At 40.8% G+C, this 27,021-nt stretch overlaps 1 protein-coding gene across 1 annotated transcript; it reads left to right on the top strand.

The window, feature by feature from the left end:
- The first annotated feature begins 7,089 nt into the window (after positions 1–7,089).
- On the top strand, positions 7,090–15,970 carry lyplal1 (lysophospholipase like 1). Its single transcript, XM_062992135.1, has 4 exons — positions 7,090–7,174; positions 13,309–13,408; positions 13,656–13,825; positions 15,885–15,970. The coding sequence occupies exons 1-4, from the start codon at positions 7,090–7,092 to the stop codon at positions 15,890–15,892; spliced, it is 363 nt and encodes a 120-aa protein (XP_062848205.1). The 3' UTR covers positions 15,893–15,970.
- The last annotated feature ends 11,051 nt before the right edge of the window (positions 15,971–27,021 follow it).

Here is a 27,021-nt window from a genome sequence, read left to right as displayed (position 1 = left end):
TAGCTAAACTCTTTAATTAGAAGCGGTGCCAACGTACAGTACAATTCCATTACAGTAAAGTGGATTTTATTGGAATTCGTTGTTCTTTTATTCACCATATCACTGCAATGTTGAACTGTTGACCAACATCAAAATAACAAAAAAGGCTTATTAACTTTAAACTGATGATATTACAACAAACACAGGCTCATGTGCATTGTATTAAGATATTAAGCTGTTAACAGCAATCAATGGCTCTGACAGTAAGTGCTTTGTATAAAGGAAATCTCCAAATTGACAAAACACCAGCAAACACCAGCTGGAGAGAATGGCTAGTCCTACTAGTAATCCTTGGTAATAATATTTTGTCCATTTTCCATTAATTTCCTATATATGCCCCATGAACCACTGAGGTTTACAACCCCCTGTCTTAAAACAATCAATCAAGATATTTAAAGTGATGCCTGGATTAGGTACAATTTAGCTGTGAAATTAAATGACCCTTGTCTGATTGGTTGCATTCCTCATGCATGACAAATCAGTCAGAAAAAAGGCATCCCAGCATTCAGTTCTGTATCATCAGGTGTTGCTGGTTATTTGCCAGACTCAAAAAAAAATGTCCTCCTTGTATTAGAAATTAACCTCCAGTTTAAAATGTTCTTCACAGACTAATAAACATGATAAACTGTGACACATGCAGAAAGCAAATGGTTTAAGTGTCTCCTTTGATTAGAATAAGACAAGTTTGGCCTTTGGGCACCCTCTCCTCAGCAAGTGAACCATGAGGAATCTTCTAAAGGCCAAGTCCCCCCTCGAAATGGTGCATTTAAATCAAATAGAAATGGCCTGACTCAGAATGGGTCGTTGCTTTAGTCATCACTATTCTTAGTACAAATGTGACACACGTTTCATCAGTACTGATTAATGAGTGCTAAGTGGTGTGCCACGGAAAGCTCATGGGTACTAACCGGTGAGCTCATTTAAAAAAAAAAAGAAAAACATGAAAAGAAAGCCAAGGAAAAATAACCCTGGTGAAAAATCTCTACTGTCACAGTGGTCTTCCTCCCCTCTCAAACTTTCCACTATGATAAAACCAAAAGCAGGTATTAACAGGAGCATTAGCCTTCCATTCTGACTCACTCTGTGCCATTTTTCTCTCGCGGTACAAGGAAATAAAAATAAAGGCTGGGAGCACTGCGTTAGGGCATAGGGGGATTTTAAACCCCAAATTGAGACAGATTGGGTACTTGTTTTTCGTATGGCAGTAAGTGTTAGCCTTCGGTGTATAAGTGTATGAACTCATTCATCATTCATTGTCTGTTTTACCACTGCTTTATACTGGTCAGGGTCACATTGGGTCTGATTCATTGGGCAAAAGGCAGGAAAGACCCAAGACAGGTTGCCAGTCCATCACAGGGCAGACACACACACATGCTCACACTTAGTGCGATTGTAGTAGCTCCAATTGGCATTACTGTATGCCACTCAAACACAGGGATAACATTTCATTTTCATCATTTAGCAGACGCTTTTATCCAAAGCAATTGAGGTGGTGGCGGGGCTTGAACCGGCAACCTTCTGTTTACTAGTCCAGTACCTTAACCACTAAGCTATCACTGGCCCAGAGAGAACATGCACATAAAACTACAGAACCCAGAAAAAGCTAACCCAGGCCCTTCTTGCAGTTAGGCAACAGTGCTACCCACTGCCCCACCATGACAGACACTACAAAGCATCAGTGCATTAATAGGGAATTAGTGTTGGTTTACGTTGGCATACATTTAACAGTTAGACGTAGGCTAAGGCACTACAGATATAAAGCCTTGTAGACATTAGTTGTGGCAAACACAAATCAACCTGCGGCTACATCAGATGTCAAAAATGAAACACTCCATACTGTATGTGAGGATGCATAAAACCACATGCATGCACTCCCACACTGCAGAGATAAACACTGTGGATACTATAATAGAACAAAGTGCCTTCTGCTCAGTATCCTGAGCTGCTTTGCGAGCATATCAATCACGATCCTGGTTTTATGATGCTGTGCTGTGTATATTATCTCAGCATATAAATACCTCAGCACCTTATTAAAAACACTATCTAATGGGATCTCAGTAAAATAAAAAAGGAAAGGCTCAGATTTCAGACTTTGTAAAGAAGAAACTAATAGCTGTACACTAATAGAGAAACCAAATTTTTCCAGCTTTAAAGGATGAATAACCTCAGGATTGGCAAAATACAGAAAGGCAAGGAGTGAGTGTAAATATACACAATCAGCCATAACATTAAACCTTTAAAATCCTTGTTTCTACACTCACTGTCCATTTTATCAGCTCCACTTACCATATAGAAGCACTTTGTAGTTCTACAATTACTGACTGTTGTCCATCTGTTTCTCTACATACCTTTTTAGCCTGCTTTCACCCTGTTCATCACAGGACCACAGGACCCACAAAGCCGGTATTATTTAGGTGGTGGATCATTCTCAGCACTGCAGTGATAATGACATGGTGATGGTGTGTTAGTGTGTGTAATGCTGGTATGAGTGGATCAGACACAGCAGCACTGCTGGAGTTTTGAAATACCATGTCCACTCACTGTCCACTCTGTTAGACACTCCTACCTAGTTGGTCCACCTTGTAGATGTAAAGTCAGAGACGATTGCTCATCTATTGCTGCTGTTTAAATTGGTCATCTTCTAGACCTTCATCAGTGGTCACAGGACGCTGCCCACAGGGCACTGTTGGCTGGATATTTTTGGTTGGTGGACTATTCTCAGTCCAGCAGTGACAGTGAGGTGTTTAAAAACTCCATCGGCATTGCTGTGTCTTATCCACTCATACCAGCACAACACACACTAACACACCACCGCCATGTCTGTGTCACTGCAGTGCTGAGAATCATCCACCACCCAAATAATACCTACTCTGTAGTGGTCCTGGGAGAGTCCTGACCATTGAAAAACAGCATGAAAGGGGGCTAACAAAGCATGCAGAGAAACAGATGGACTACAGTCAGTAATTCTAGAACTACAGAGCGTTTCTATATGGTAAGTGGAGCTGATAAAATGGACAGTGAGTGTAGAAACAAGGAGGTGGTTTTAATGTTATGCCTGATCGGTTGTATATATCTACCTATACACGTGTACAGTACAATAAAATTATTTTATCAGGTCAGAGCGCAGCTAATGCACAGCTAGTGTACAGTACAATGCCCCTGGAGCCGAGAGAGTTAAGAGTCTTGCTCAATGGCCCAACAGTGTCTGCGTGGCAGGTCCAGGATTCCAACCTTCCAGTTGGAAACCCATAGCTCCCCCCACTAGGCTACCACTGTCCCATGTTAATCAATCTATTCACGTTTTTTCAGTGAAGTGCGCCCCAAGACTACACATACAGTGTATCACAAAAGTGAGTACACCCCTCACATTTCTGCAAATATTTTATTATATCTTTTCATGGGACAACACTGTAGAACTAAAACTTGGATATAACTTAGAGTAGTCAGTGTACAGCTTGTATAGCAGTGTAGATTTACTGTCTTATGAAAATAACTCAACACACAGCCATTAATGTCTAAATGGCTGGCAACATAAGTGAGTACACCCCACAGTGAACATGTCCAAATTGTGCCCAAAGTGTCAATATTTTGTGTGACCATCATTATTATCCAGCACTGCCTTAACCCTCCTGGGCATGGAATTCACCAGAGCTGCACAGGTTGCTACTGGAATCCTCTTCCACTCCTCCATGATGACATCACGGAGCTGGTGGATGTTAGACACCTTGAACTCCTCCACCTTCCACTTGAGGATGCGCCACAGGTGCTCAATTGGGTTTAGTCCATCACCTTTACCTTCAGCTTCCTTAGCAAGGCAGTTGTCATCTTGGAGGTTGTGTTTGGGGTCGTTATCCTGTTGGAAAACTGCCATGAGGCCCAGTTTTCGAAGGGAGGGGATCATGCTCTGTTTCAGAATGTCACAGTACATGTTGGAATTCATGTTTCCCTCAATGAACTGCAGCTCCCCAGTGCCAGCAACACTCATGCAGCCCAAGACCATGATGCTACCACCACCATGCTTGACTGTAGGCAAGATACAGTTGTCTTGGTACTTCTCACCAGGGCGCCGCCACACATGCTGGACACCATCTGAGCCAAACAAGTTTATCTTGGTCTCGTCAGACCACAGGGCATTCCAGTAATCCATGTTCTTGGACTGCTTGTCTTCAGCAAACTGTTTGCGGGCTTTCTTGTGCGTCAGCTTCCTTCTGGGATGACGACCATGCAGACCGAGTTGATGCAGTGTGCGGCGTATGGTCTGAGCACTGACAGGCTGACCTCCCACGTCTTCAACCTCTGCAGCAATGCTGGCAGCACTCATGTGTCTAATTTTTAAAGCCAACCTCTGGATATGACGCCGAACACGTGGACTCAACTTCTTTGGTTGACCCTGGCGAAGCCTGTTCCGAGTGGAACCTGTCCTGGAAAACCGCTGTATGACCTTGGCCACCATGCTGTAGCTCAGTTTCAGGGTGTTAGCAATCTTCTTATAGCCCAGGCCATCTTTGTGGAGAGCAACAATTCTATTTCTCACATCCTCAGAGAGTTCTTTGCCATGAGGTGCCATGTTGAATATCCAGTGGCCAGTATGAGAGAATTGTACCCAAAACACCAAATTTAACAGCCCTGCTCCCCATTTACACCTGGGACCTTGACACACGACACCAGGGAGGGACAACGACACATTTGGGCACAATTTGGACATGTTCACTGTGGGGTGTACTCACTTATGTTGCCAGCCATTTAGACATTAATGGCTGTGTGTTGAGTTATTTTCAGAAGAAAGTAAATCTACACTGCTATACAAGCTGTACACTGACTACTCTAAGTTATATCCAAGTTTCATGTCTATAGTGTTGTCCCATGAAAAGATATAATGAAATATTTGCAGAAATGTGAGGGGTGTACTCACTTTTGTGATACACTGTATATCACTGGGATGACAGACACAAATGATCTCCAAAGAGTTCTATATTTTAGCTTTGTTTTACCACTGTAAAATATCATATCTGTCTTAATACGGCTTGTTCTATGACAAACCATTAAAAAGCAATGCTATTATTTTTATCTGTACTTTATAGAAACACATATATTACTGCAAGTCCACAATTTGTCTCATAAATGTATTTTAGTCTGTAAGACAACCACAATAAAACTAAAAAGCTGTCTGGCAATATTTTAATTCCATTCCATTACATGTTAGCCTGAAGAGAAAGGAAATAAACAGACACTTGAGATGAATTATGTGTGCTGTCATATTTGTGGAGATGACTCAGGTAATTTGTCTGTTTGACCACACACATGCACTCAAAGACACATTTAACACTCACAGAAATTGGCACCTGAATTCTACACAATGACAGTATTTTTGGGAGTTAGGCTTAGGACACTGAATGTGTGGTCTGGGTGTGTGTAGCAACTGAAATATACCAGAATCAAGGCAAGACAGAGCTCTGTTTATTAAAGATAAAACTCCAGATCCAGAATGTGTTTAAAGTGAAGTGTAGATCCAGACATTCCACTAATACTTTACTCAAAACAGAACACACTGGAGCTGGTGGGTAAGTTTTTATCAATCAGGCCTTTTTATAGAACTACACAGCTCAGAAATTCTGACCTACACAGGGTTCCATATAGCACGAAAAAAAAAAACAATAGTCACATGACTGAAGCTAAAACATACATAAAACTATGTAAGATGCTGGTTGGACATAGCTTAATGCTTCATTGATCTGTCTTTGCTATATACTGATCAGGATCATGGAGTCTAATCAGGGTCATTGGGTCTGGAGCCAGTTGGTATGTCACTGCTTCTTTAATTTTGCTGCAATGCAGGTTCCTTATGTTAAGTGGTTACTGTGGATAACATTATTAAATTAAGTTTTATTTAAGTTTTAACAGGAGGCATATTGTTGTAGCTCTGAAAGTGTTATTTTCCCATTCTTGCTTAATACAAAACTTCAGCAGCTCAACAGTTCAGGGCCTCCATTGTCATTAACAGCATGTCATAATGCACCCCACGTTTCAGTAAGATACAGATCTGAAATTCAGGCAAGCAGGAACTCAGTGGTATTTCTGCTTTCTCCTTGAGTAACAGAGTTTCAGGTTGCATTTATTAAAGCAGTGATGGACTGTGTAAAGTGACAACAGTTTTGTGAAGTACAACTGTGCCCGTGTGGCTATATTTATCACAGTAGCATGACAGTTTCGTACACAATGTTGCTTGAGGGCTTGAAGGTCATGCACATTAAATAGTACATTTCTTATTGGCAGATACTAGTACGGATGTTCTATTTACAGTAGAATTTAATAAATTATGTCAATATATGTATTACAAATGTGCTCTTTGTTTAAGCTGTACATATGTTTGTGCCAGTATTAAATTACATTTATATTTATATTTACACATTCTGGTTGCTTGCTCTGGTTGGTCGCAACATGAAAGTAAATGGAAACCTTGCAAGTTGTTGCAAGTACTAAAGTGCTTTATAGCATAACAACATTATGTTACATTTGTTGGCTGCATTTTAGTGCGTTTACTACGTGATTATGGGCAGCACGGTGGCCCTGGGTCCTGTGTTCGATCCTCAGGTGGGGCGGTCCGGGTCCTTTCTGTGTGGAGTTTGCATGTTCTCCCCGTGTCTGCGTGGGTTTCCTCCGGGTGCTCCGGTTTCCTCCCACAGTCCAAAGACATGCAAGTGAGGTGAATTGGAGACACTAAATTGTCCATGACTGTGTTCAATATAACCTTGTGAACTGATGAATCTTGTGTAGCGAGTAACTACCGTGTCTGTCATTAATGTAAATAAAGAGTGTAAAACATGACGTTAAAATGCTAATAAACAAACAAACAAACAAACAAACAAACCACGTAACTATAATATACCAGAGGCAAGGGTAGCGTTCGATTTTAAGTAAAAAATTGGAATGCAAATCTACAAGCCATATACAACACACAAGTCATAGACATATCATATACAGATCAGTAAAAAAAAACACATCGCGCGGATTGACTTTTCTCCAACTATCGCGAGAAGACACGAGCTGAAAATGGCCGCGGTTCAGAAGTTACAGAAGTGTGCAGTATCTCAGACTGGAAAACACAGCGCGTCTGTTATCTTTCTGCATGGCTCAGGTGCCTCGTTTAGTTTCTGATTTTAGTCTTAATATGGTTTAACTAGAGTTTAAAAGTGCTTTCTTTTTTAAATTTCGTTTTCATAAAACTCAGAAGAGGCTGTTACAGCAGTATATATGAGCTACTATTGTGGTGTAGTTAGTAAACATATGAGCAGTAAGTGTATAGTGACATTAACAGGCTAATAAATATTGTTTACATTCCAAAACTGCAGCTGTAATGAAATGAAGACTTTTATATAGAGCTAGAAAGTATTAGTTTAGTTTTATTATTGTTTATTTTCTATTAGAGAGATAGGAGCATTCCCTTTTTAAATACGTTATAATTAATCTAGTGTACTGAACAATTTGCCAATAAAAAAAAACTATTCATTATACACATCTAATTATTGACATGTTTAATTCATCTACTACATTCATTATAATAATCTGATATAAGATAAATATATTCTATTCATCTGTGTAGTACATGCACATTTAAATAGTGGTTTCTTAATGGCAGATCCTAGTACAGGTGTTATATTTACAGTAGAATTTAATAAATCATGTCTACATTTACATGAATATAAAATCTCCTAACGTAGTCTAATTTATACCGGAAATTATGAACCTCCTCATTGCACTCAAATTATAACTTAAAATCCAACACCACCCTTGACAGAAGTATCATAATTATGAGGTAAAAGCACTAGAACGTGAACACAATTTTATGACCAACAAACAAATGTTAATGTAATGTTGTTACATTAAAACCCCCCTAAGTGTCTGTTTTGACACCCAATTAATTTGACACACTGTTTAGCGTATACACACTGATCAGCCATAACATTAAAACCACCTCCTTGTTTCTTCACTCACTTCATGCACTTTGTAGTTCTACAATTACTGACCGTAGTCCATATGTTTCTCTGCATGCTTTGTTTCATGCTGTTCTTCAATGGTCAGGACTCTCCCAGGACCACTACAGAGTAGGTATTATTTGGGTGGTGGATCATTCTCAGCACTGCAGTGACACAGACATGGCAGTGGTGTGTTAGTGTGTGTTGTGCTGGTATGAGTGGATCAGACACAGCAATGCTGATGAAATTTTTAAACACCTCACTGTCACTGCTGGACTGAGAATAGTCCACCAACCAAAAATATATCCAGCCAACAGCACCCCGTGGGCAGCGTCCTGTAACCACTGATGAAAGTCTAGAAGATGACCAACTCAAACAGCAGCAATAGATGAGCGATCGTCTCTGACTTTACATCTACAAGGTGGACCAACTAGGTAGGAGTGTCAAATAGAGTGGACAGTGAGTGGACACAGTATTTAAAAACTCCAGCAGCGCTGCTGTGTCTGATCCACTCATACCAGCTCAACACACACTAACACACCACCACCATGTCAGTGTCACTGCAGTGCTGAGAATGACCCACCACCTAAATAATACCGGCTCTGTAGTGGTCCTGACCATTGAAGAACAGGGTGAAAGCAGGCTAAAAAAGTATGTAGAGAAACAGATGGACTACAGTCAGTAATTGTGGAACTACAAAGTGCTTCTATATGGTAAGTGGAGCTGATAAAATGGACAGTGAGTGTAGACACAAGTAGGTGGTTTAAATGTTAAGGCTGATCTGTGTATGTATAATTCAACCTAACATGCAAACTGGTCATTATTATTTTTCTGTAAATTTACATTTGCCCCTGTAGACCTGTAGCCAATTGTAGCATTTTTATACACATGCTTGCAAGCAGTGTATTGTCACCTCTCAGTGAGAAGATCCTTGGGTCGATTCCCGGCTGGAGAGGTCCGGGTCCTTTCTGCGTGGAGTTTGTAGGTTCTCCCCATGTCTTTGTTGGTTTCATCTGGAAGCTCAGGTCTCCTCACACAGTCCAAAGACATGCAAGTGAGGTGAATTGGAGATACAAAATTGCCTGTGACGGTGTTTGACATTAAACTTGTACTGATGAAACATGTGTCACCTGTAACTACCAGTCCTGTCATTAATATAAGCAAAGTGTAAAACATGACATCAAAATCCTAATAAATAAGTAAATTGCATGCATGACAGTTGGTGAATAACTTGAATTTAAATACATTCTACAAGAAAGAGTAAAAAAAACTTAATAAAGAATAGAAAGACTTTTTGCAACACAAACTTATATCTGCCAAAGAGGGTGTACAAACCTTTGCAATTTTTTTTTTAAATATTTACTTCTGTTCACACATAAAAAAAAAATAAACACGTCATTTGGCCATAGTTGACCAAATATTTGCACAAGGTTTTTAAATCATAATGCAAATTATTTTCACTGAATAAGATTTCCCATTGTAAGCAGCCACCTTTAATTTTAAGGTGCACAAATTGCTTAAAGAACAATATACATCTGTTGTGCCTGGTATAGTCATACAAGTACAAACACCCAATGCCATTCTACAAGAATATATTGCACTAAAAATGGTCCCCCACTTAAATAAATCTGTGCTGCCAGTTTACTAAAATAGGCTGTGTGTGTAAGCTTGTACCAACTATTAGAGCACTCAACACTTTAATTATTTTCTTATGACTCTGCTCTCTGACATAGCCTTCTTATTCTGCCTTTTGCATCAGTTTAGATTTGTTTGCTTTCAAATACAAACCTTCCTTTCACCACCTACTAATTGCTTTAGGTTTCTCATGCACACAATTTTTCTCTGAATCTGTGTTGTTTTTTTGGGACGCTTAACTACTTCTTTGAGCGAATAATCAGATCACGGCCAAACAGCATGATTAAATACAGCTGGTTAACGTGATTTACTGCCTGATGTTGAAATATGAGTCTATTATTCAACGCTAAATATAACAACAATCATTTTAAACAGTCTGTATATACAGAGTCTTAGTGGTGCATAAAGCATAAAAACATATTTAATACGTGAGGCAAAACACAGTGACACATTCTGCATAACTCGGCCCTGATTATTCTTTTTATTGGATTACATGTTGGAATTGCCACACTTATAACAGAAGAGGATTGAATGGGGATTAATCGAGGCAAGCTGTGATCAAAACTGTTTAGCGCTATATTGGATTGTATATTATAGTATATTAGTATTTTTAAACTAGAAATTAAATGGTTGGGTTTTAGTTATGATTCTTCACTGTTTCCATACTGTAAGATTTTTATTTTGCATTATAACAATTTAAAAATGTTATTCTAAATGGGGCTCTTTATTTTCTACATTTGACGTTTGCATCAGCGAACAAGTACATCCAAGGCCCCTAAAGGGTGGGATGGCTCGGTGGGTTGCACTGACATCTCACAGCGAGAAGGTCCTGGGTTTGATTCCAAGGTGGAGCATTCTGGGTCATTTCTGTGTAAAGTTTGCTTGTTCTCCCCGTGCTTGTGTGGGTTTCCTTTGGGAGCTCCGGTTTCCTCCCACAGTCCAAAGACATGCAAGTGAGGTCAGTTAGAGATACAAAATTGCCCATGACAATGTTTTACACTAAACTTGAACTAATAAATCTTGTGTAACCTGTAATTACCTGTCCTGTCAAGAATGGAACCAGTGTAAAACATGACATTAAAAACCTAATAAATAAATAATAGAAATGTATTGCTACTAAAATTGTGTTTTATTACAGTACTTAATAGCCACATTTTTTCAGTGTGTCTTTGCACTATTGTCTCTCGTTGTCTGCACAGGAGATGTAGCCTGGCAGTGTTTTGTTATACTGTATAACTCTGTATTGTATAATGACAATTGAATTGAATTGATTTTAGTTAAGGAAATCATAAAATATCAAAGGTTAGCATCACTTCCATGTGCAATGTTGTTTTCATAAATTTTTTTTAATGCATTTTCTCCCCATTTGCCTTCCGATTTAGCGCAGCCAATTTTGTCTTCCGCTGCTGAGGGATACCCGATTGCATCCGAGGAGAGCACGCTGCTGTACACGCCTCTACCGACACGTGCACAGCCCTCCTCTTCTCGCCCCTGCATTCTGCACAGGGGTCTTTTTTTACACAGCGTATGAAGACCCACCCACCCACACATAGACCGTCCCCCACCCTGCAGATACGGTGGCCAGTTAGTATCTGCTGCAGGCACTGCCAATTATGTCTGCCAGATGGTGCCCAGTCGACTGGTGGCAACACCGAGTCTCGAACTGAGGAGTTCAGAATCTCGGTGCTAATGTGCTTGCGGAATATCCCACTGCGCCACTTGGGCGCCGTTTTCATACATTTTCACCAGATCCTTAAGATATGTACAGGGCGATTTAAGCCCAAAACAAGTGCTTAATTACATTAGCAAAAAGGAAATCTGATGCCTTTTCATTACAAACTCATGTTTGCATTTGAAATGTACTCTCATTTGCCATACTTGAAGTGTGTCTGTGGAAATGAGTGTCTAAATAGTCAACATAGCACTTGTAATGTCAGGCACTGCTGTTGGGCAAGTTGTTGTTCCAGTTCGTTCTAAAGGTGTTCAGTTGTGTTGAGGTTGGGGCTCTGTGCAGGCCATTGAAGTTCCTCCACACCAAACATGTCAAACCATGTCTGTATGGACCCTGCTTTGTGCTCAGGGACACAGTCAATCCTAAAATGTAATAAAAATAATTAATTTACTTTAATATCAGGAGTTTTATGAACCTTGTAGTGAACACCTGTACTCAAAATCAGGAGGGCTGTGTACATTCTAGTGGTGATAGTGTTGGTACATAATAGTGATGATTGTCTGTGTAAAGTCTTGATTAGCTACCAAAAGCTATAATTTTGTACTGTAAAGAATTATCACTGTAGTCTGTTTACAATGCACACCTGTACATGCTCATAATTTTATGATATGATTATTAAACAGGTCACATGTGCAATGGCATTTTATAAATCATTCATAGGAACTTTAAGTAATTGTATGTCCATATATTTATAAACGAGGCTTGGAGAGAATTAGACATCAGTCCTGCCAGTCGGCTGTAACCTTATCTGCAGTGAGAACAGGGTGTTTAGGAAAGCTGGCACAAAATATGCCAGCATGCACATTACTAATGCCCCTCTGTCTTCCTACCAGTGACATTAAATGCCTTAAAAACAAGTGTAGCTTTTTTGTAAGAGCAGTGGAATAAAGGCTGCACAGATTATCTTACCTTCACTAATCCTTAACCGCACTATTTGCAAGTGCACCCAACAACCTTTTTAGTGATTGGCAGGTTGCAATGACTCACTGAACAAGTGGTATTTCTGGCCATACTTTCTCTTAAAAACTATTTGACCACTTTCTAACTAAATGCACGGCTGATAAGATAGTTTTTAGTAATATCTAATGCCAAGAATGTAGACACCCCTTCTGCTGTTTTATTTAGACCACCTATTCCAACAAGAAATGTGCCATGCCATGTCTATAAATAACAGTTAATAATAGTCATGCATCATCTGACAGACAAATGTAGAAAATGCTAAGATTGTCTACCATCTGTTTCTCTGAATGCTTTGTTAGCCCCCTTTCATGCTGATCTTTAATGGTCAGGACTCTCCCAGAACCACCACAGAGCAGGTATTATTTGGGTGGTGGATCATTCTCAGCACTGCTGTGACACTGACATGGTGGTGGTGTGTTAGTGTGTTTTTAAACACCTGCTGATTGAGTTTTTAAACACCCCACTGTCATTGCTGGACTGAGAATAGTCCACCAACCAAAAATATCCAGCCAACAGCGTCCTGTGGGCAGCGTCCTGTAACCACTGATGACGGTCTAGAAGATGACCAACTCAAACAGCAGCAATAGATGAGCGATCGTCTCTGACTTTACATCTACATGGTGGACCAACTAGGTAGGAGTGTCTAATAGAGTGGACAGTGAGTGGACACTGTATTTAAAAACTCCAGCAGCGCTGCTGTGTCTGATCCACTCATACCAGCACAACACACACTAACACACCACCACCATGTCAGTGTCACTGCAGTGCTGAGAATCATCTACCATCAGTATTAGTAATTGTAGAACTACAAAGTGCTTCTATATGGTAAGTGGAGCTGATAAAATGGACAGTGGGTGTAGAAACAAGGAGGTGGTTTTAATGTTATGGCTGATTGATGTATATTCACTGTTTTACACCATATCCTTTGTGTTAATGTGTAAATGCTATTTTGTTTGTTTATAATGTTAGGAGACACAGGACAGGGATTACGAGCATGGGTTCGTGATGTGTTGGGACAAGACATGGCTTTTGAGCATATCAGAGTGGTCTACCCCACAGCTCCAGCAAGGTACATCAATCAAATATTTAACTTATGACCGGTCTTGAAATTACTGTCACTTTCTGTAACTTTTTTTTTTTTTGGAATATTTAAAAATAGCCGTCATTGTGGCACAGACCCACAATGAAGAAGAAGTATGCAGTCACAGAAAGCACAGTTGTGGAAATCATTGAAATCCCAAAACTTGCGTGACATACATACAAGTGTTTTTAAATTAAATTAATGATTTCACATTTTATTTGTCTTGTCTTTTCAGGCCGTACACACCGATGCACGGGGCACTGTCTCACGTGTGGTTCGACCGTCACAAAATCTCTCGTGACTGCCCAGAGCACTTGGAATCCATCGAAGAAATGTGCAGTAATTTAGGAGCCGTGATCCAAGACGAGATCCGAGCTGGTGTATCCAAGCACAGGATGGTCATAGGTACGAGTCCTGTTTTATTGGGCCTCCTTGCACCTCGCCTCATCTTACTTCTCACCTAATGCTTACCAACTCTTATACTTCACTTGATCTAATTAAGTCGAGCTTTAGGTCGGCGCTCTTGTATCTTTCCCTCGGATAAAGCGAAGAATGAAACTTATCGTATTTCTCGTTCCTTTCATATGTTGCCAGCAATGAAACTGAAAGGAATTTCTGGACCATTCTCAGGTTTCTGCACGGCTTTATCTGAAAATATTTTCACTTATCAGGTTCTCACACAATCCACTACGAAATAAGAGTTGCAGGAAATAGAACACAGAAGGAGTAAAGTTCCCTCAGGAAAAGTGCAGGGGGTTGTACATAAGATAAGTCACTCAAAGGTTATAAACGTTAATGCTGCCAGAGTGCTAAAACCAATCAAACAGTCGGGGAATTGTTAACTGTCGAGGCAATAAACATACAAATATCCATAAATAGAATTCAATGCAACGTGCAAAGGGAGAAAACGCACAGCTTTGTGTGAAAAACTCTGTGTTAGAAGGACAGAAAAGCCCCTTCACCCAGTTCCAAAGAAACTGATTGAAAAAACACATGTTCCTGTGAGACTGTTGAAATATTATCTTCCTAAATCATAACATTTTGCCATTAACTATAAATACTCACTCTGCACGCTGGAGTAACGAAGTGGTCTGTACCCAGAGTCCACTTCTCAGCCTGACGGACTGACAAGCGCCAAAACTTTCCATGGAAAAGCTTTTTCTAGCAGGCAGTCGTAGGCTATTGTGTACGTTATTTAATTTTTTAGGTGTTCTGATCTATGGGAAAAGCCCTGGAGAAATGAGGTATCGAACACACGTGCAGGAGTCCTTTAGCCACACAATGGAGTGCTTGAAACCATGTGGAGGAGAACTAAGGCTCCACTTTACAGACGGAGGTGGCAGTATGAAGACTGAGGAATAGATTTCTTTTTAGTAGGGATGTCCTGATCCCAGTTTCCCTGTGCACTCTGGCGACCTCTGTCTGCCTTATTACACTCTTGCTGGCTAATGAGGGTCTAAAGCTAGCACAAGCATCCGGCATGTGTGCAGCCTCCAGATGCATCTTTACACCAGCCAGAGCTACTGTCTGTCGAGTGCCCGGCCAGGCTGGTAGCACTGTTGAGTGAAATCAAGAGAAATCAAGAGAGCCTCTGCAGCTGTGGGTTAATTAGACTGCTGCGTCATCTGAACTCAATGTAATACATTTATTTATTTATTTATTTTTTGCATTTTCTCCCCATTTTCCTCCTGATTTAGCTCACTCAGTTTGTCTTCCGCTGCTGAGAGATACCAGATTGCATCCAAGGAGAGGACGTCGCTGTACACGCCTCTTCCGACACGTGCACAGCCCTTCACTTCTCGCCCCTGCATTCTGCACAGGCGTCTCTTCTGCCAATCAGGGTCCTTACACAGCAGCATATGGGGCGGCACGGTGGCTAAGTGGGTAGCACTGTCGCCTCACAGCAAGAAGGTCCTGGGTTCGATCCCCAGGTGGGGCGGTCTGGGTCCTTTCTGTGTGGAGTTTGCATGTTCTCCAAAAACATGCAAGTGAGGTTAATTGGAGATACTAAATTGTCCATGACTGTGTTCGATATAACCTTGTGAACTGAAGAAACTTGTGTGAAGATAAACTACCATTTCCTGTCATGAATGTAACCAAAAGTGTAAAAACATGACGTTAAAATCCTAATAAACAAACAAACACAGCGTATGAAGACCCACCCACCCACCCACACATAGTCCGGTCCCCACCCTGCATATACAGTGGCCAATTAGTATCTGCTGCAATCATGCCCGCCAGATGGCGCCCAGCCGACCGGTGGCAATGCTGAGTTTCTAACCAAGGAGTTCAGAATATCTGCGCTGGTGTGCTAGCAGAATATCCCGCTGCGCAACCTGCGCGCCAGTGTAATACATTTTTAATTTAATATTTTTATTTTAGCTGAGGATCATCTAATAGCGATTTGAGTAGCAGTATTCTTAAAATAACAGCATTGAAAATTTGCCGATTTTTCTGTGCGCAGACTGTTAACGATGCAGACGGACCTCTACCAGAGCTTCTCCAATGTCATGGGACGGCGGACGAGCTGGTGTCCCATGCCTGGGGAGAAGAGACCAGCAGGCTGCTAAAGAAATTTGGCATGACTACCACTTTCCATTCTTTCCCAGCCCTGAACCATCAGCTGTGCCTGCCTGAGTTGGAGCTTTTACGCTCCTGGATCCTGAAGAAGCTTCCATCTGAAAGCTCTCCTCATACTTTACCTTGATCTGTTGTCCGGATCATTTATGATTAATTGTTCTATTTGTTGTATTGTTGATTTTGTCAGGGTTTTTTTCTTTATAAACTTTGTACTGCTTCATAAACTGTGCGGACTACTTTGCACCTGCTAGCGATAATTTGTTTACTATGCAACATATCCAGCCTGTATAAACAACCCTGTGTAGAAGCCTGAGTTAATACAGCTGTAAAACCTTTCTCTGGTGGTTATACTCTGCCCACATGTGTTGCCCTTCAAAAAGCTGCAGTTATCATGCACATTTCCCAGCTGGCAGCAGTAACCACATAAAGGTTTTGGCTGAAGACGGTGCAGCCGTGCTGCAGTGCTGGCATGGCCGTTTCCCTGTGCTGCCTGCTTTCATTATAGCTGTGGTCAGGCTGGAGTGGCAGGTAGAGCTATCACACCGCAGAGCAGGAATGCCACTCAGCTTTGCGGTCTAAAGCTGGATCTTAACCCGTTTGACACCCTGTCCGTTTCCTGCAGGTTTGTAGTAGCGCTCTCACTTTTTCCCCCCCTCAGCACCAGTATCACTCAGTATTATGAAATCTGCTGAACACGTGTTTGGAAGTCAGGACTGTTTGCTCAGGCTGCAGCACAGATTGCTTTATTAATGGTTATTGGGGAAGTGTTTAGTGATTTCACAGTGTTTTAATTGAGGGTGTTTGGACCCTTCTCCCCGATTGCGCAGTGAAACTACAGACCAAATCAGCCATAACATTAAACCACCTTTTTGTCTCTACACTCACTGTCCATTTTATCAGCTCCACTTACCATATAGAAGCACTTTGTAGTTCTACAGTTACTGAATGTAGTTCATCTGTTTCTCTACATACTTTGTTAGCCCCCTTTCATGCTGATCTTTAATGGTCAGGACCCCCACAGGACCACCACAGAGTAGGTATTATTTAGGTGGTGGATCATTCTCAGCACTGCAGTGACACTGATATGATGGTGGTGTGTTAGTGTGAGTTTTTAAACACCTCAGTGTCACTGCTGGACTGAGAATAGTCCACCAACCAGAAATATGTCCAGCCAACAGCACCCTGTGGGCAGTGTCCTATGACCGCTGATGAAGGTCTAGAAGATGACCAACTCAAACAGCAGCAATAGATGAGCAATCATCTCTGACTTTACATCTGCAAGTGGGACTAACTAAGTAGGCGTGTCTAACAGAGTGGACACTGTATTTAAAAACACCAGCACAACATACACTAACACACCACCATCATGTCATTGTCACTGCAGAGCTGAGAATGATCCGCCACCCAAATAAGGGTGGGAGGAGTAGTAATTGGTCGTGTGTGAGGTACTGATAGAGAGCTTATAGTTTATGGACACTTATATAGTTATATAGCTTAGATAGTTTTTGGACGCTCAAAGAAGCTTTAAGGGGAAGATTTTCATGTGATGATGATGCAAAAGCAGTGGGGCATCAGTGGCTACACGAAAAACCCTCTGTCTGCACAGAGCCCTGACCTCAGACCCACTGAACAGCTCTGGAATGAACTGGAACATCAGTTGAGGCTTTCGGGACCAGCATCAGTTTTACAAATGCTATTTTGACTGAATGGGCACAAAGTCTTGTGAGAAGCCTTCTCAGAGGATTGGATGTTGTTAGAGCTAAAATGATCACATAGAGGTCACTATGTTTTATTACATTCATATATTCATTCTGAATATATGTTGTATGTATCAAATTCTAAATGTGTTTATATTTACAAACTACAATGATCAGTTGATCAGTGACTTTAGAAATCTTGTTTTTTTTTATCAATTGAATAAAGTTTGGGGAGATTTGACAAATCACAGATTCTTCTTTTCCCTGTATTTATATGACCAAATGTATGCACACACAAATCTTGATGGCACAATGTGGCAGTTTTGGTTCCTTTACAGATTTGCTGGGAAACACATCAGTATTAAAGTCATATAAGTCATATAATGATCACAAACAAAAGCAGAAACTTAGTAGGCCATGCATCATATGAGGGATATTCAAAAAGTTTCTGCACTTTTATATTATGGTTGGAGACAGTGAGAGTGGGAGGAGTAGTAATTGGTTGTGTCTGAGAGACTGAGAGAGAGCTTATAGTCTGGATTTAGCTGCATCTGATTGTCACCTTTTTAGACGCTCAATAAAGCTTTAAGGGGAAGAAGATTTTCATGTGATGATGTAAATCAGTGGTACATTAGTAGCTATGCGCTCAACCAAAGACATTTTTGCTGATGGCATTAAAAAGTTGGGAGGACTCTGGAAAAAATGCATCGGAAGGTGACTGTGTAGAAAAATGATGTAATTTGTGTTTGAAATGTTTCATAAATAGAGTTTAAAAAAGTGCAGAGAATTTTTAAAGACCCCTTATATATTTCTGAGCCAGCGTAATTTGGGGATAACCTAAAATAGGTGTTCAATTGGTGCAGTAGGTGTTCTGATTATATAGTCATAAAAAGGACAGTTCCAGACATTTTTTGAAATTCCAAGACTTCCATGACATACTTGGCTACACTTTTAAATGTAACTGTTTAATGTTTTGGTTTCTCCACCAATGGCAATAATTCTGGCTTGCAGTGGTATATTAATTCATCTGAAATGTGTTGGAGTGGCCAGAAATATGAGCTTTGTGAAGGCCAGTCAGGTTCAACCAGACTCAACAAATCATTTTTTTGTGCCTTGCTTGGTGCCCAAAAAGAAGAATTTGTTTTATTGAACTGGGAAGGACACACTGGTTTACAGTTGGCACTTTGTTTTCAGGCAGCCAGCTCTAGCAGGCCAGAAATTTGACCAATATTTGCAAAAGCTGTCATTCAATGACAATTCTAAACTGAAAACTGCTAATGCCTAGTCCACACTACACGATTTTTGCCCTGATTTTCGCTCGCCGACTAGTCGCCGCTAGATGTGGCAGCTCAGGAGCAACTCGACGTTCGCTTGGCGATCTAAACTCGGCTCTCAATCGTTATGTGTGAACTACTCAACAACTCGATCCGTGGCTCATCGAGTGCTCGCCGACTGAGGAGAGATATCTAGCATGTTGAATATCTGGATCAGTCGGTTGCAACTGGCAATGAGTGTGGTGAGGGGGATAATATAATTTCTATCAGAATACATCGGCAAACACACAAGCGTTACAATATTTGTGAACTTATCATCCACGCCAAACCATAATACCAACACTGCATTACAAAAAAATATTTATTAACCTCCAACTCGCTACAGAACAAAACAATCCCTGCTGGTTGCGTTGCCAAATCCACTCGGATTCATTTATTTTTCTCTTCGATTTATTGCATATTAGCGCACAAACAACTTTGATCGCTCGCTACTTTTTGATGTGCATTTTTGGACGTGGTATCGTTAAACCTTTCGTCACTTCTCGCATTTGTTTTTGTGACAAAACGTAGTTTGGGAGACCAGAGAAGCTCGCCTGAGAATTCAGTTGGTGATAGATGGTGTAGTGTGAAACCCCCTATCGCCGATCAGTCGTGTAGTGTGAAAGCCACACCGACTTGAAAGACTCCCGATTACAAGAGATCCAGTCGTGTAGTGTGAACTGTACAGCGACCTGACGACTTGGAAAGTCGTGTAGTGTGAACTTGGCATAAGCTCTTCAGTACAGTACACGTTCTGCTGTCAGTATTTTATACACCTGTTAACATTGAATGACAGTAAAATGGTAAAGGATGTCCACATACTTTTGGCAATGTTTTTGATTTTGAAGTTCTAATCTAGGTTGAGTAATATCAGCTGACATCAGCGTAAGTGACTTGCCAGAAAGCATCACCAATATAATTTCATAATTAAAAAGAAAATGTTTCCCATTTCATTACATCACTTCTACGCTTGATTTCATTTTAGCTTATAAACCAAATGCCCAAAACAGTTTGGCAGCAGTAATGTCGTGTTTTACTGTGCCAGAAAAGCCTGTCCCAGAGAATTATATTCTGAAAAGTGTGACATTCTGTAATTTGCACTACCATTTTTCTACACTCTATCATGTAAACCCCATATGCCCAGTGCAGTCTTCTGCACATCAGTCAATGTCAAGGTCATTTTGAGTTAACCTAAAATAACCTACAGTGTATGGATAAAAGAATGATAACCTATACCCATATATCTGTATCAATCTACAGTATATACACTATATTGCCAAAAGTATTTGCTCGTCTGCCTTCACACGTATATGAACTTGAGTGACATCCCATTCTTAATAGATACATAGGGTTTAATATGATGTCGGCCCACCCTTTGCAGCTTTGAAGGCTTTCCACAAGGTTTAGGAGTGTGTTTATTAGAATTTTTGACCATTCTTCCAGAAGCGCATTCGTGAGGTCAGACACTGATGTTGGACGAGAAGGCGTGGCTCGCAGTCTCCGCTCTAATTCATCCCAAAGGTGTTCTATTGGGTTGAGGTCAGTCAAGTTCTTCCACACCAAACTCGCTCATCCATGTCTTTATGGACCTCGCTTTGTGCACTGGTGCGCAGTCATGTTGGAACAGGAAGGGGCCATCCCCAAACTGTTCCCACAAAGTTGGGAGCATGAAATTGTCCAAAATCTCCTAGTATGCTAAAGCATTAAGATTTCCTTTCACTGGAACTAAGGGGCCGAGGCCAACTCCTGAAAAACAACCCCACACCATAACCCCCCATTCACCAAACTTTACACTCGGCACAATGCAGTCAGACAAGTACCGTTCTCCTGGCAACCGCCACCCCCAGACTCATCCATCGGATTGCCAGACGGAGAAGCGTGATTCGTCACTCCAGAGAACACGTCTCCACTGCTCTAGAGTCCAGTGGTGGCATGCTTTACACCACTGCATCTGAGCTTGGTGATGTAAGGCTTGGATGCAGCTGCTCGGCCATGGAAACCCATTCCATGAAGCTCTCTACGCACTGTTCTTGAGCTAATTTAAAGGTCACATGAAGTTTGGAGGTCTGTAGCGATTGACTCTGCAGAAAGTCGGCGACCTCTGCACACTATGCGCCTCAGCATCCGCTGACCCCGCTCTGTCATTTTACGGAAGTGATTGGAACACCTGAATTCAATCATTTGGATGGGTGAGTGAATACTTGAGGCAATATAGTGTAACTACGGCCACGCTTTGCCTCCAGAACAGCTTCAATCCCTTCTGGAATGATCTCACACAAACGCTAAATGGTTGGACCATTCCTTAAGACAAAAATCTTTTAATTCTTTAAGGGATGGAGGAGGTACAATGATTGGATTGGATTGAGTCACAATTGTAAGTCATTATATACTGTATAAAACATCCGCTAAATGACAAACAGATGGTTGGGGTTCAACTCCCACCGCTGCCAAGTTGCCACTGTTGAGCTTATGAGATAGACCCTTGCCCTCAATTGCTTGGATTGTAAACTACTTTTAATAAAGACATTTGCTGAATGCCTGAAACGTAAGTGAAATGATTGGGGGAGCATAGAAGGTGCTTGACTTTATCCAGGTACAGTATTATCATTGTGAATGTTAAGACATCATCAGAAAATAGTGCTGGTCCTCTAAAATTACCTTAATTTTATTACCTGTTATACAACCATGCAATTCAATCACAGGAGTTTAGGATTCCAACCAGCTGGCTGCCTTTACTGTTACGGACACACGACCGTACATGACAGTTGGCAACAGTCATTGTAGGGTAAAAGCATTCTTTGGCCTCCTCCAAAAAAGTCTTTGGGCATTCTTCTTGGATATAAAACCTTTTTGAATAGCTGCTCGGCCATAAAGTTTTGTGAACCTTGGAATGTTTATAAAGGTGCCCAAATCATGCTGTAGTTTTTTTGTATCTGTTTTATAGGGCATTTAGTAACTATCCTGTAAAGTGCTAGTTAACCTTGTCAGAAGTCTAAACATCCCTGTTACAATGTCAGATTTTTGTGATGTTAAAAAAGATAAATCATTTTAGGACTTGAATGTGACCTATAATATGTACAATTTAATTATAAACAAATTATAATATAATATTTATAATTTTTATTATAAAATTTAAATTAAAATATTTTAGGGGGGAAATAAAACTATAAATAAAATAATTAAAAAAATAATAATAATTAAAGGCCGCTCAGGTGGCGCAGCGGTAAAAACACACGCTAGCTCACCAGAGCTGGGATCTCAAATACATCGTATCGAGTCTCAGCTCTGCCTGCTGACTGGGCTGAGCGTCCACATGAACAACAATTGGCCTGTTGTTCATTTAGGGGAGGGATATTAAGCCGGATAGGGACTAATGCAATTATGACCTCTGCTGGCTGGTTGATGGCGCCTGCACAGGGGTGGGAAAGGAGTGCGTTGATGTGTTTCTCCGTACACAGAGCTGACAAGTGTCGGAGGGGGCGTGGGTTAGCTTCGTTCTCCTCAATCAGAGCCGGGGCCCTAGTGGAGAGGAAACATGACGCAATCGGGCAATTGGACATGGGAAAGTCGGGAGAAAAAGGGGAAAAAATGCATAAACAAAATATTAAAAACATTTACAAAATACAAAATATGCTAATGTTTTCTTATAGCACTATATGATTTTATGACAGCATTAAATCTTTTTGGGTCAGAGTCTATCAGCATGGCACATGTATATATTTATTTATTTATTTATTTATTTATTAGGATTTTAACGTCATGTTTTACACTTTAGTTACATTCATGACTGGAACGGTAGTTACTCGTTACACAAGATTCATCAACAATCGACAATTTTGTATCTCCAGTTCACCTTACCTGCATGTTTTTGGACTGTGGGAGGAAACCAGAGCTCCCGGAGGAAACCCACACAGACATGGAAAGAACATGCAAACTCCACACAGAACGGACTCGAACCGTTCCACCTGGGAATCAAACACAGGACCTTCTTGCTGTGAGGCGACAGTGCTACCCACTGAGCCACCATGCCGCCGCATGGCACATCTTGACTTTTGCAAAAAGGCCTTCGCGCACAGGCCTCCTCAAGTCACCCCACTGAATAACAATTGCATTCAGGTCTGGGCTCTGACTGGACCATTCCAAAACTTTGATCATTTTCTCGTGAAGCCATATTTTTGTTGATGTGAGGGTTTGCTTTGGGTCATTGTCATGCTGAAAGGTGAAATTCCTCTTCAGCTTCTTGCAGAAGCTTTCATGGGTTTTTTCTTCTGAAATCGATATTTAGAATTATTTATAAATCCCTGGTTTCAGCTGAGAAAAAAGAACCCCAAAACATAATGCTGCCACCACCATGCTTCACTGTGGCTATGGTGTTCTTTTGGTGATGCACAGTGTTGTTTTTGCACCAAACATATCTTTTGGAATTATGGCCAAAATGTTTTACCTTGGTCTCATCAGACTATAATACATTTTTTCCATGTGGTCTTATCGGACTGGAAGTAGGGTTTTTGCAAAATGTTGCCAGGCTTGGGTGTTAGTCTTGCCACCTTACCCCACAACCTAGACATATGAAGAATATGAAAGATAGTTGTCACATGTAATACACAACCAGTACTTGAAATAAATTATTGAACCGTCTGTTATGTTGTTGTAGACCTCTTGACAGATTCCTGGACCAGTTTTCTTGTGTTTTTGTCAGTTTTGGAGGGACGTCTTTTTGGTAATGTCACTGTTGTGCCATATTTTATCCACTTGTTAATGAGGTCTTCACTGTGTTCCATGGTATATGTAATGCCTTGATAATGTTTGTACCCTTCGTCTGACTGATACCTTTCAACAATGAGATCACTTTGATAATCTCTCAGCTTTTTGAGGACCATGATTTTGCTGTAAGATGCAACTAAACATTAATTAACTAAATGTTAATTAAATATTATGAAAGTCTCTCCAGACGAGCTGAACTTTAGATGGGGTTAATCTGAGTCATTTTATTTAATAGCTACTGTTTACCATGAGTTTGAATGTAATTGGCTAATTCTGAACAAAGCCACATTCTTAATCATAAGGTGGTGTGCATACTCATGCAACCACATTATTTTAGTTTTATTCCCCTATAAATGATTTCAGTCTAGGGTGGCAGGGTGGCAGGGTGGCAGGGTGGCACGGTGGCTCGGTGGGTAGCACTGTCACCTCACAGCAAGAAGGTCCTGGGTTCGATCCCCAGGCGGGGTGGTCTGGGTCCTTTCTGTGTGGAATTTGTATGTTCTCCCTGTGTCTGTGTGGGTTTCTTCTGGGAGCTCTGGTTTCCTCCCACAGTCCAAAAACATGCAGTCAGGTTAATTGGAGACACTGAATTACCCTATAGGTGTGTGTATGTGTGTGTCTGCCCTGTGATGGACTGGTGCCCTGTCCAGGGTGTTACTGTGTGCCTTGCGCCCATTGAAAAGCTGGGATAGGCTCCAGCAACCCCCTCCTCCCCCTCCCCACGGGATAGGCGGTTAGGAACGTGAGTGATTTCAGTCTGTTTTTTATTTGAATTGCACAGATTATAGGTCACATTACAGGTGGAAAGAAATCTGAAATGATTAATTTTGGTATGATTTACTTACATTACAAAAACCCAGGCATTTTAACAGGGGTGTGTAGACTTTTATATCCACTTTTTGTTTGTAAATGTGATTGGCACTTTAAAATCAAGCTTTTTTCAGCTTGTATTTCTGCTATTTTGTAATATTTTCTTTCTTAGTTGTAGTTGTTTAAAAAAAAAAAAAAAGCTTTCTCCGGTCTTGCAGCCTCCTACGCCATCACACTCAACCCCATCCCTCACTCTTACCCTCCCTTAACACACCTCTTTCACTCACCTCTTTTCGAGAGCCAGATTTGAGTTCAGTCATTTTTATGATTTAATGACGGGGCTAAATGGGGGTAATGAAGAAGGCTCCATGCCGTCTACGTCTTACGAGTTGAAACCAGGTGAGGAAATGAAGAAATCAGTCAGTGTCTTTTAAAGGAAATTACCTTTGCAATCGAGACCCAGAGACGCGGCTGTGGTCAGACTAACGACGGCACGGTATCAGACTCCTTTTAGTTGTCTAACATATATAATATCCTTTCACGTAATCTAACAATAACAGTACTGTTTTAATCCTGTGAACTTCTCATGACTGGGTTCCGAATGACATGACCTCTTTATATTTTCTCATATTACACTCCCTGTCTGTCATAAGCAACCTACCCTTTCGTTTGAGGAGCTCACCTTTCTCTAAATTGCACTTCGTCCACTTATATGATAATCCGCTTCACAGCGCATGTGTTAGATGGAAAGAATGCTAATTTGGAAGAGGTGCAGAACTTGGGCTTTTTTGGCAGCCAGTTTCCACTGCACACCACTTTCCATGTGGTGCCGCTCCAGAGGCCTGGGGAACGCCTGTTTAGGGAATGAAAAGATGTTGACAGGGTGCAGATTGCTCCTTTAGAAGGTCAGTCTCTACTGGACAGCTGACCCTCGACCCAAGACAGCATTTCTCTGCCGAGCTATGAACGAAAGTGACAGATTACATCGTGCAGATATTAGCATGTCATTCAATTTGAGAATGCATCAGGTAAAACGTAGCTCAGATAAGTCTAAGCCATCTTACAATATGAACTCCATAACCTTCACCCTTGAGTTGAGGTTTATAACCCAAACAATAGTTTAAATCATATGTCAGGAGTGTGTACTGACTTTTTTTGGCTGCTTTTAACTAATCTGTCTCGGTTTTCTGCATTTTTCCTGCATTAACCCACTACTTTTACTCAGTTTGTATAATATGGAAGAAGGTAGGAGCTTGTTTGTTCACTTTTCTGATATAATTTAGTTTTGATATAATTTAGTTTGGATATTATTCAGAGGAAACAGGAAGTATTGTTTTTCAGGCTTGGATGGTTATTTTCACTGTGCAAATGCCTCTTGTCTCGGAATGTGGGAAATGTAAACTATTGCAGCCTAGTGGAACATCAGGTGGCGTCGGTACCACAAGGCCTACACTAAACAATGATAATAACAATAAATAATTTGGCAAACAAATACTGCTACTGGTCATACTTTTGCCTAATGTTCTGCATTACACATGGTATCAATGCTAATGTGTACAGGTTTACACTGTGTTGGGAACCTACCTAATTAGGACTCTCAGACTCAGATGCTTTATAATACAAAGGTTTGATCTTAGGGTGAAGCCATTCTTTTGTTGATGTGGTGGTTTGCTTTGGGTCATTGTCATATTGAAAGGTGAGATTCCTCTTCATCTTCAACTTTTTAGCAGAGACATGAGGCTTTTGTGCCATAACTGACTGATGTTTGGAACTGTTCATAGTTCCCTCCACCTTGACTAAAACCCTGCTTCCAACTGAGGAACTGAGGAAACAGTCTCAAAGCATAATTGCTGATGTACAGTGTTGTTTTTGCACCAAACACACCTTTTGGAATTATGACAGAAGATAAAAGTGTAACCTTGGATTCATCAGACTATAGCTCATCTTCCCCCTTTCCCACTTGCTTCTGGAAGACGTGATGTAGGTTTTGCAAAATGTAGCCAGGCTTGGATGTTTTTCCTGCCACCCTACCCCACAACCAAGACATATGAAGAATACAGGTGATGATGGTTGTCACATGTAGTACCAAACCAGTAATCAGATACATTATAATACAAAGATTTGCCAATGACGTTGATTATCTTTACAGCTCCAGTTTAGATATTACTTCCTGGGGTTTTTTTTTACTACTGTTTTTTTTTTCTTCTGGACCAGCTTAGGCATTGGTTTGGATGCACATTTTACTAAAAAATGGTAACAAATAAATGATAGCAAACAAAGACTTATGAAGTTATAAGAATAAAAGCATGCTTTCACGATTCAGCATCAGTGCTGCTTTACTTGTTCACGTCACACAAGGTCAACATATTGAACCTACAAGTCTTTATTCCTGCCTGAGAAATACTTGACTTTTAAATAAGGTATGATATCTGCTTCC

Source organism: Trichomycterus rosablanca, chromosome 3, assembly GCF_030014385.1.
Source record: "Trichomycterus rosablanca isolate fTriRos1 chromosome 3, fTriRos1.hap1, whole genome shotgun sequence".
NCBI classification, from domain to species: domain Eukaryota; kingdom Metazoa; phylum Chordata; class Actinopteri; order Siluriformes; family Trichomycteridae; genus Trichomycterus; species Trichomycterus rosablanca.
Note: the sequence above shows the minus strand (reverse complement) of the source record. Positions and strands in the feature narration are given on the sequence as shown.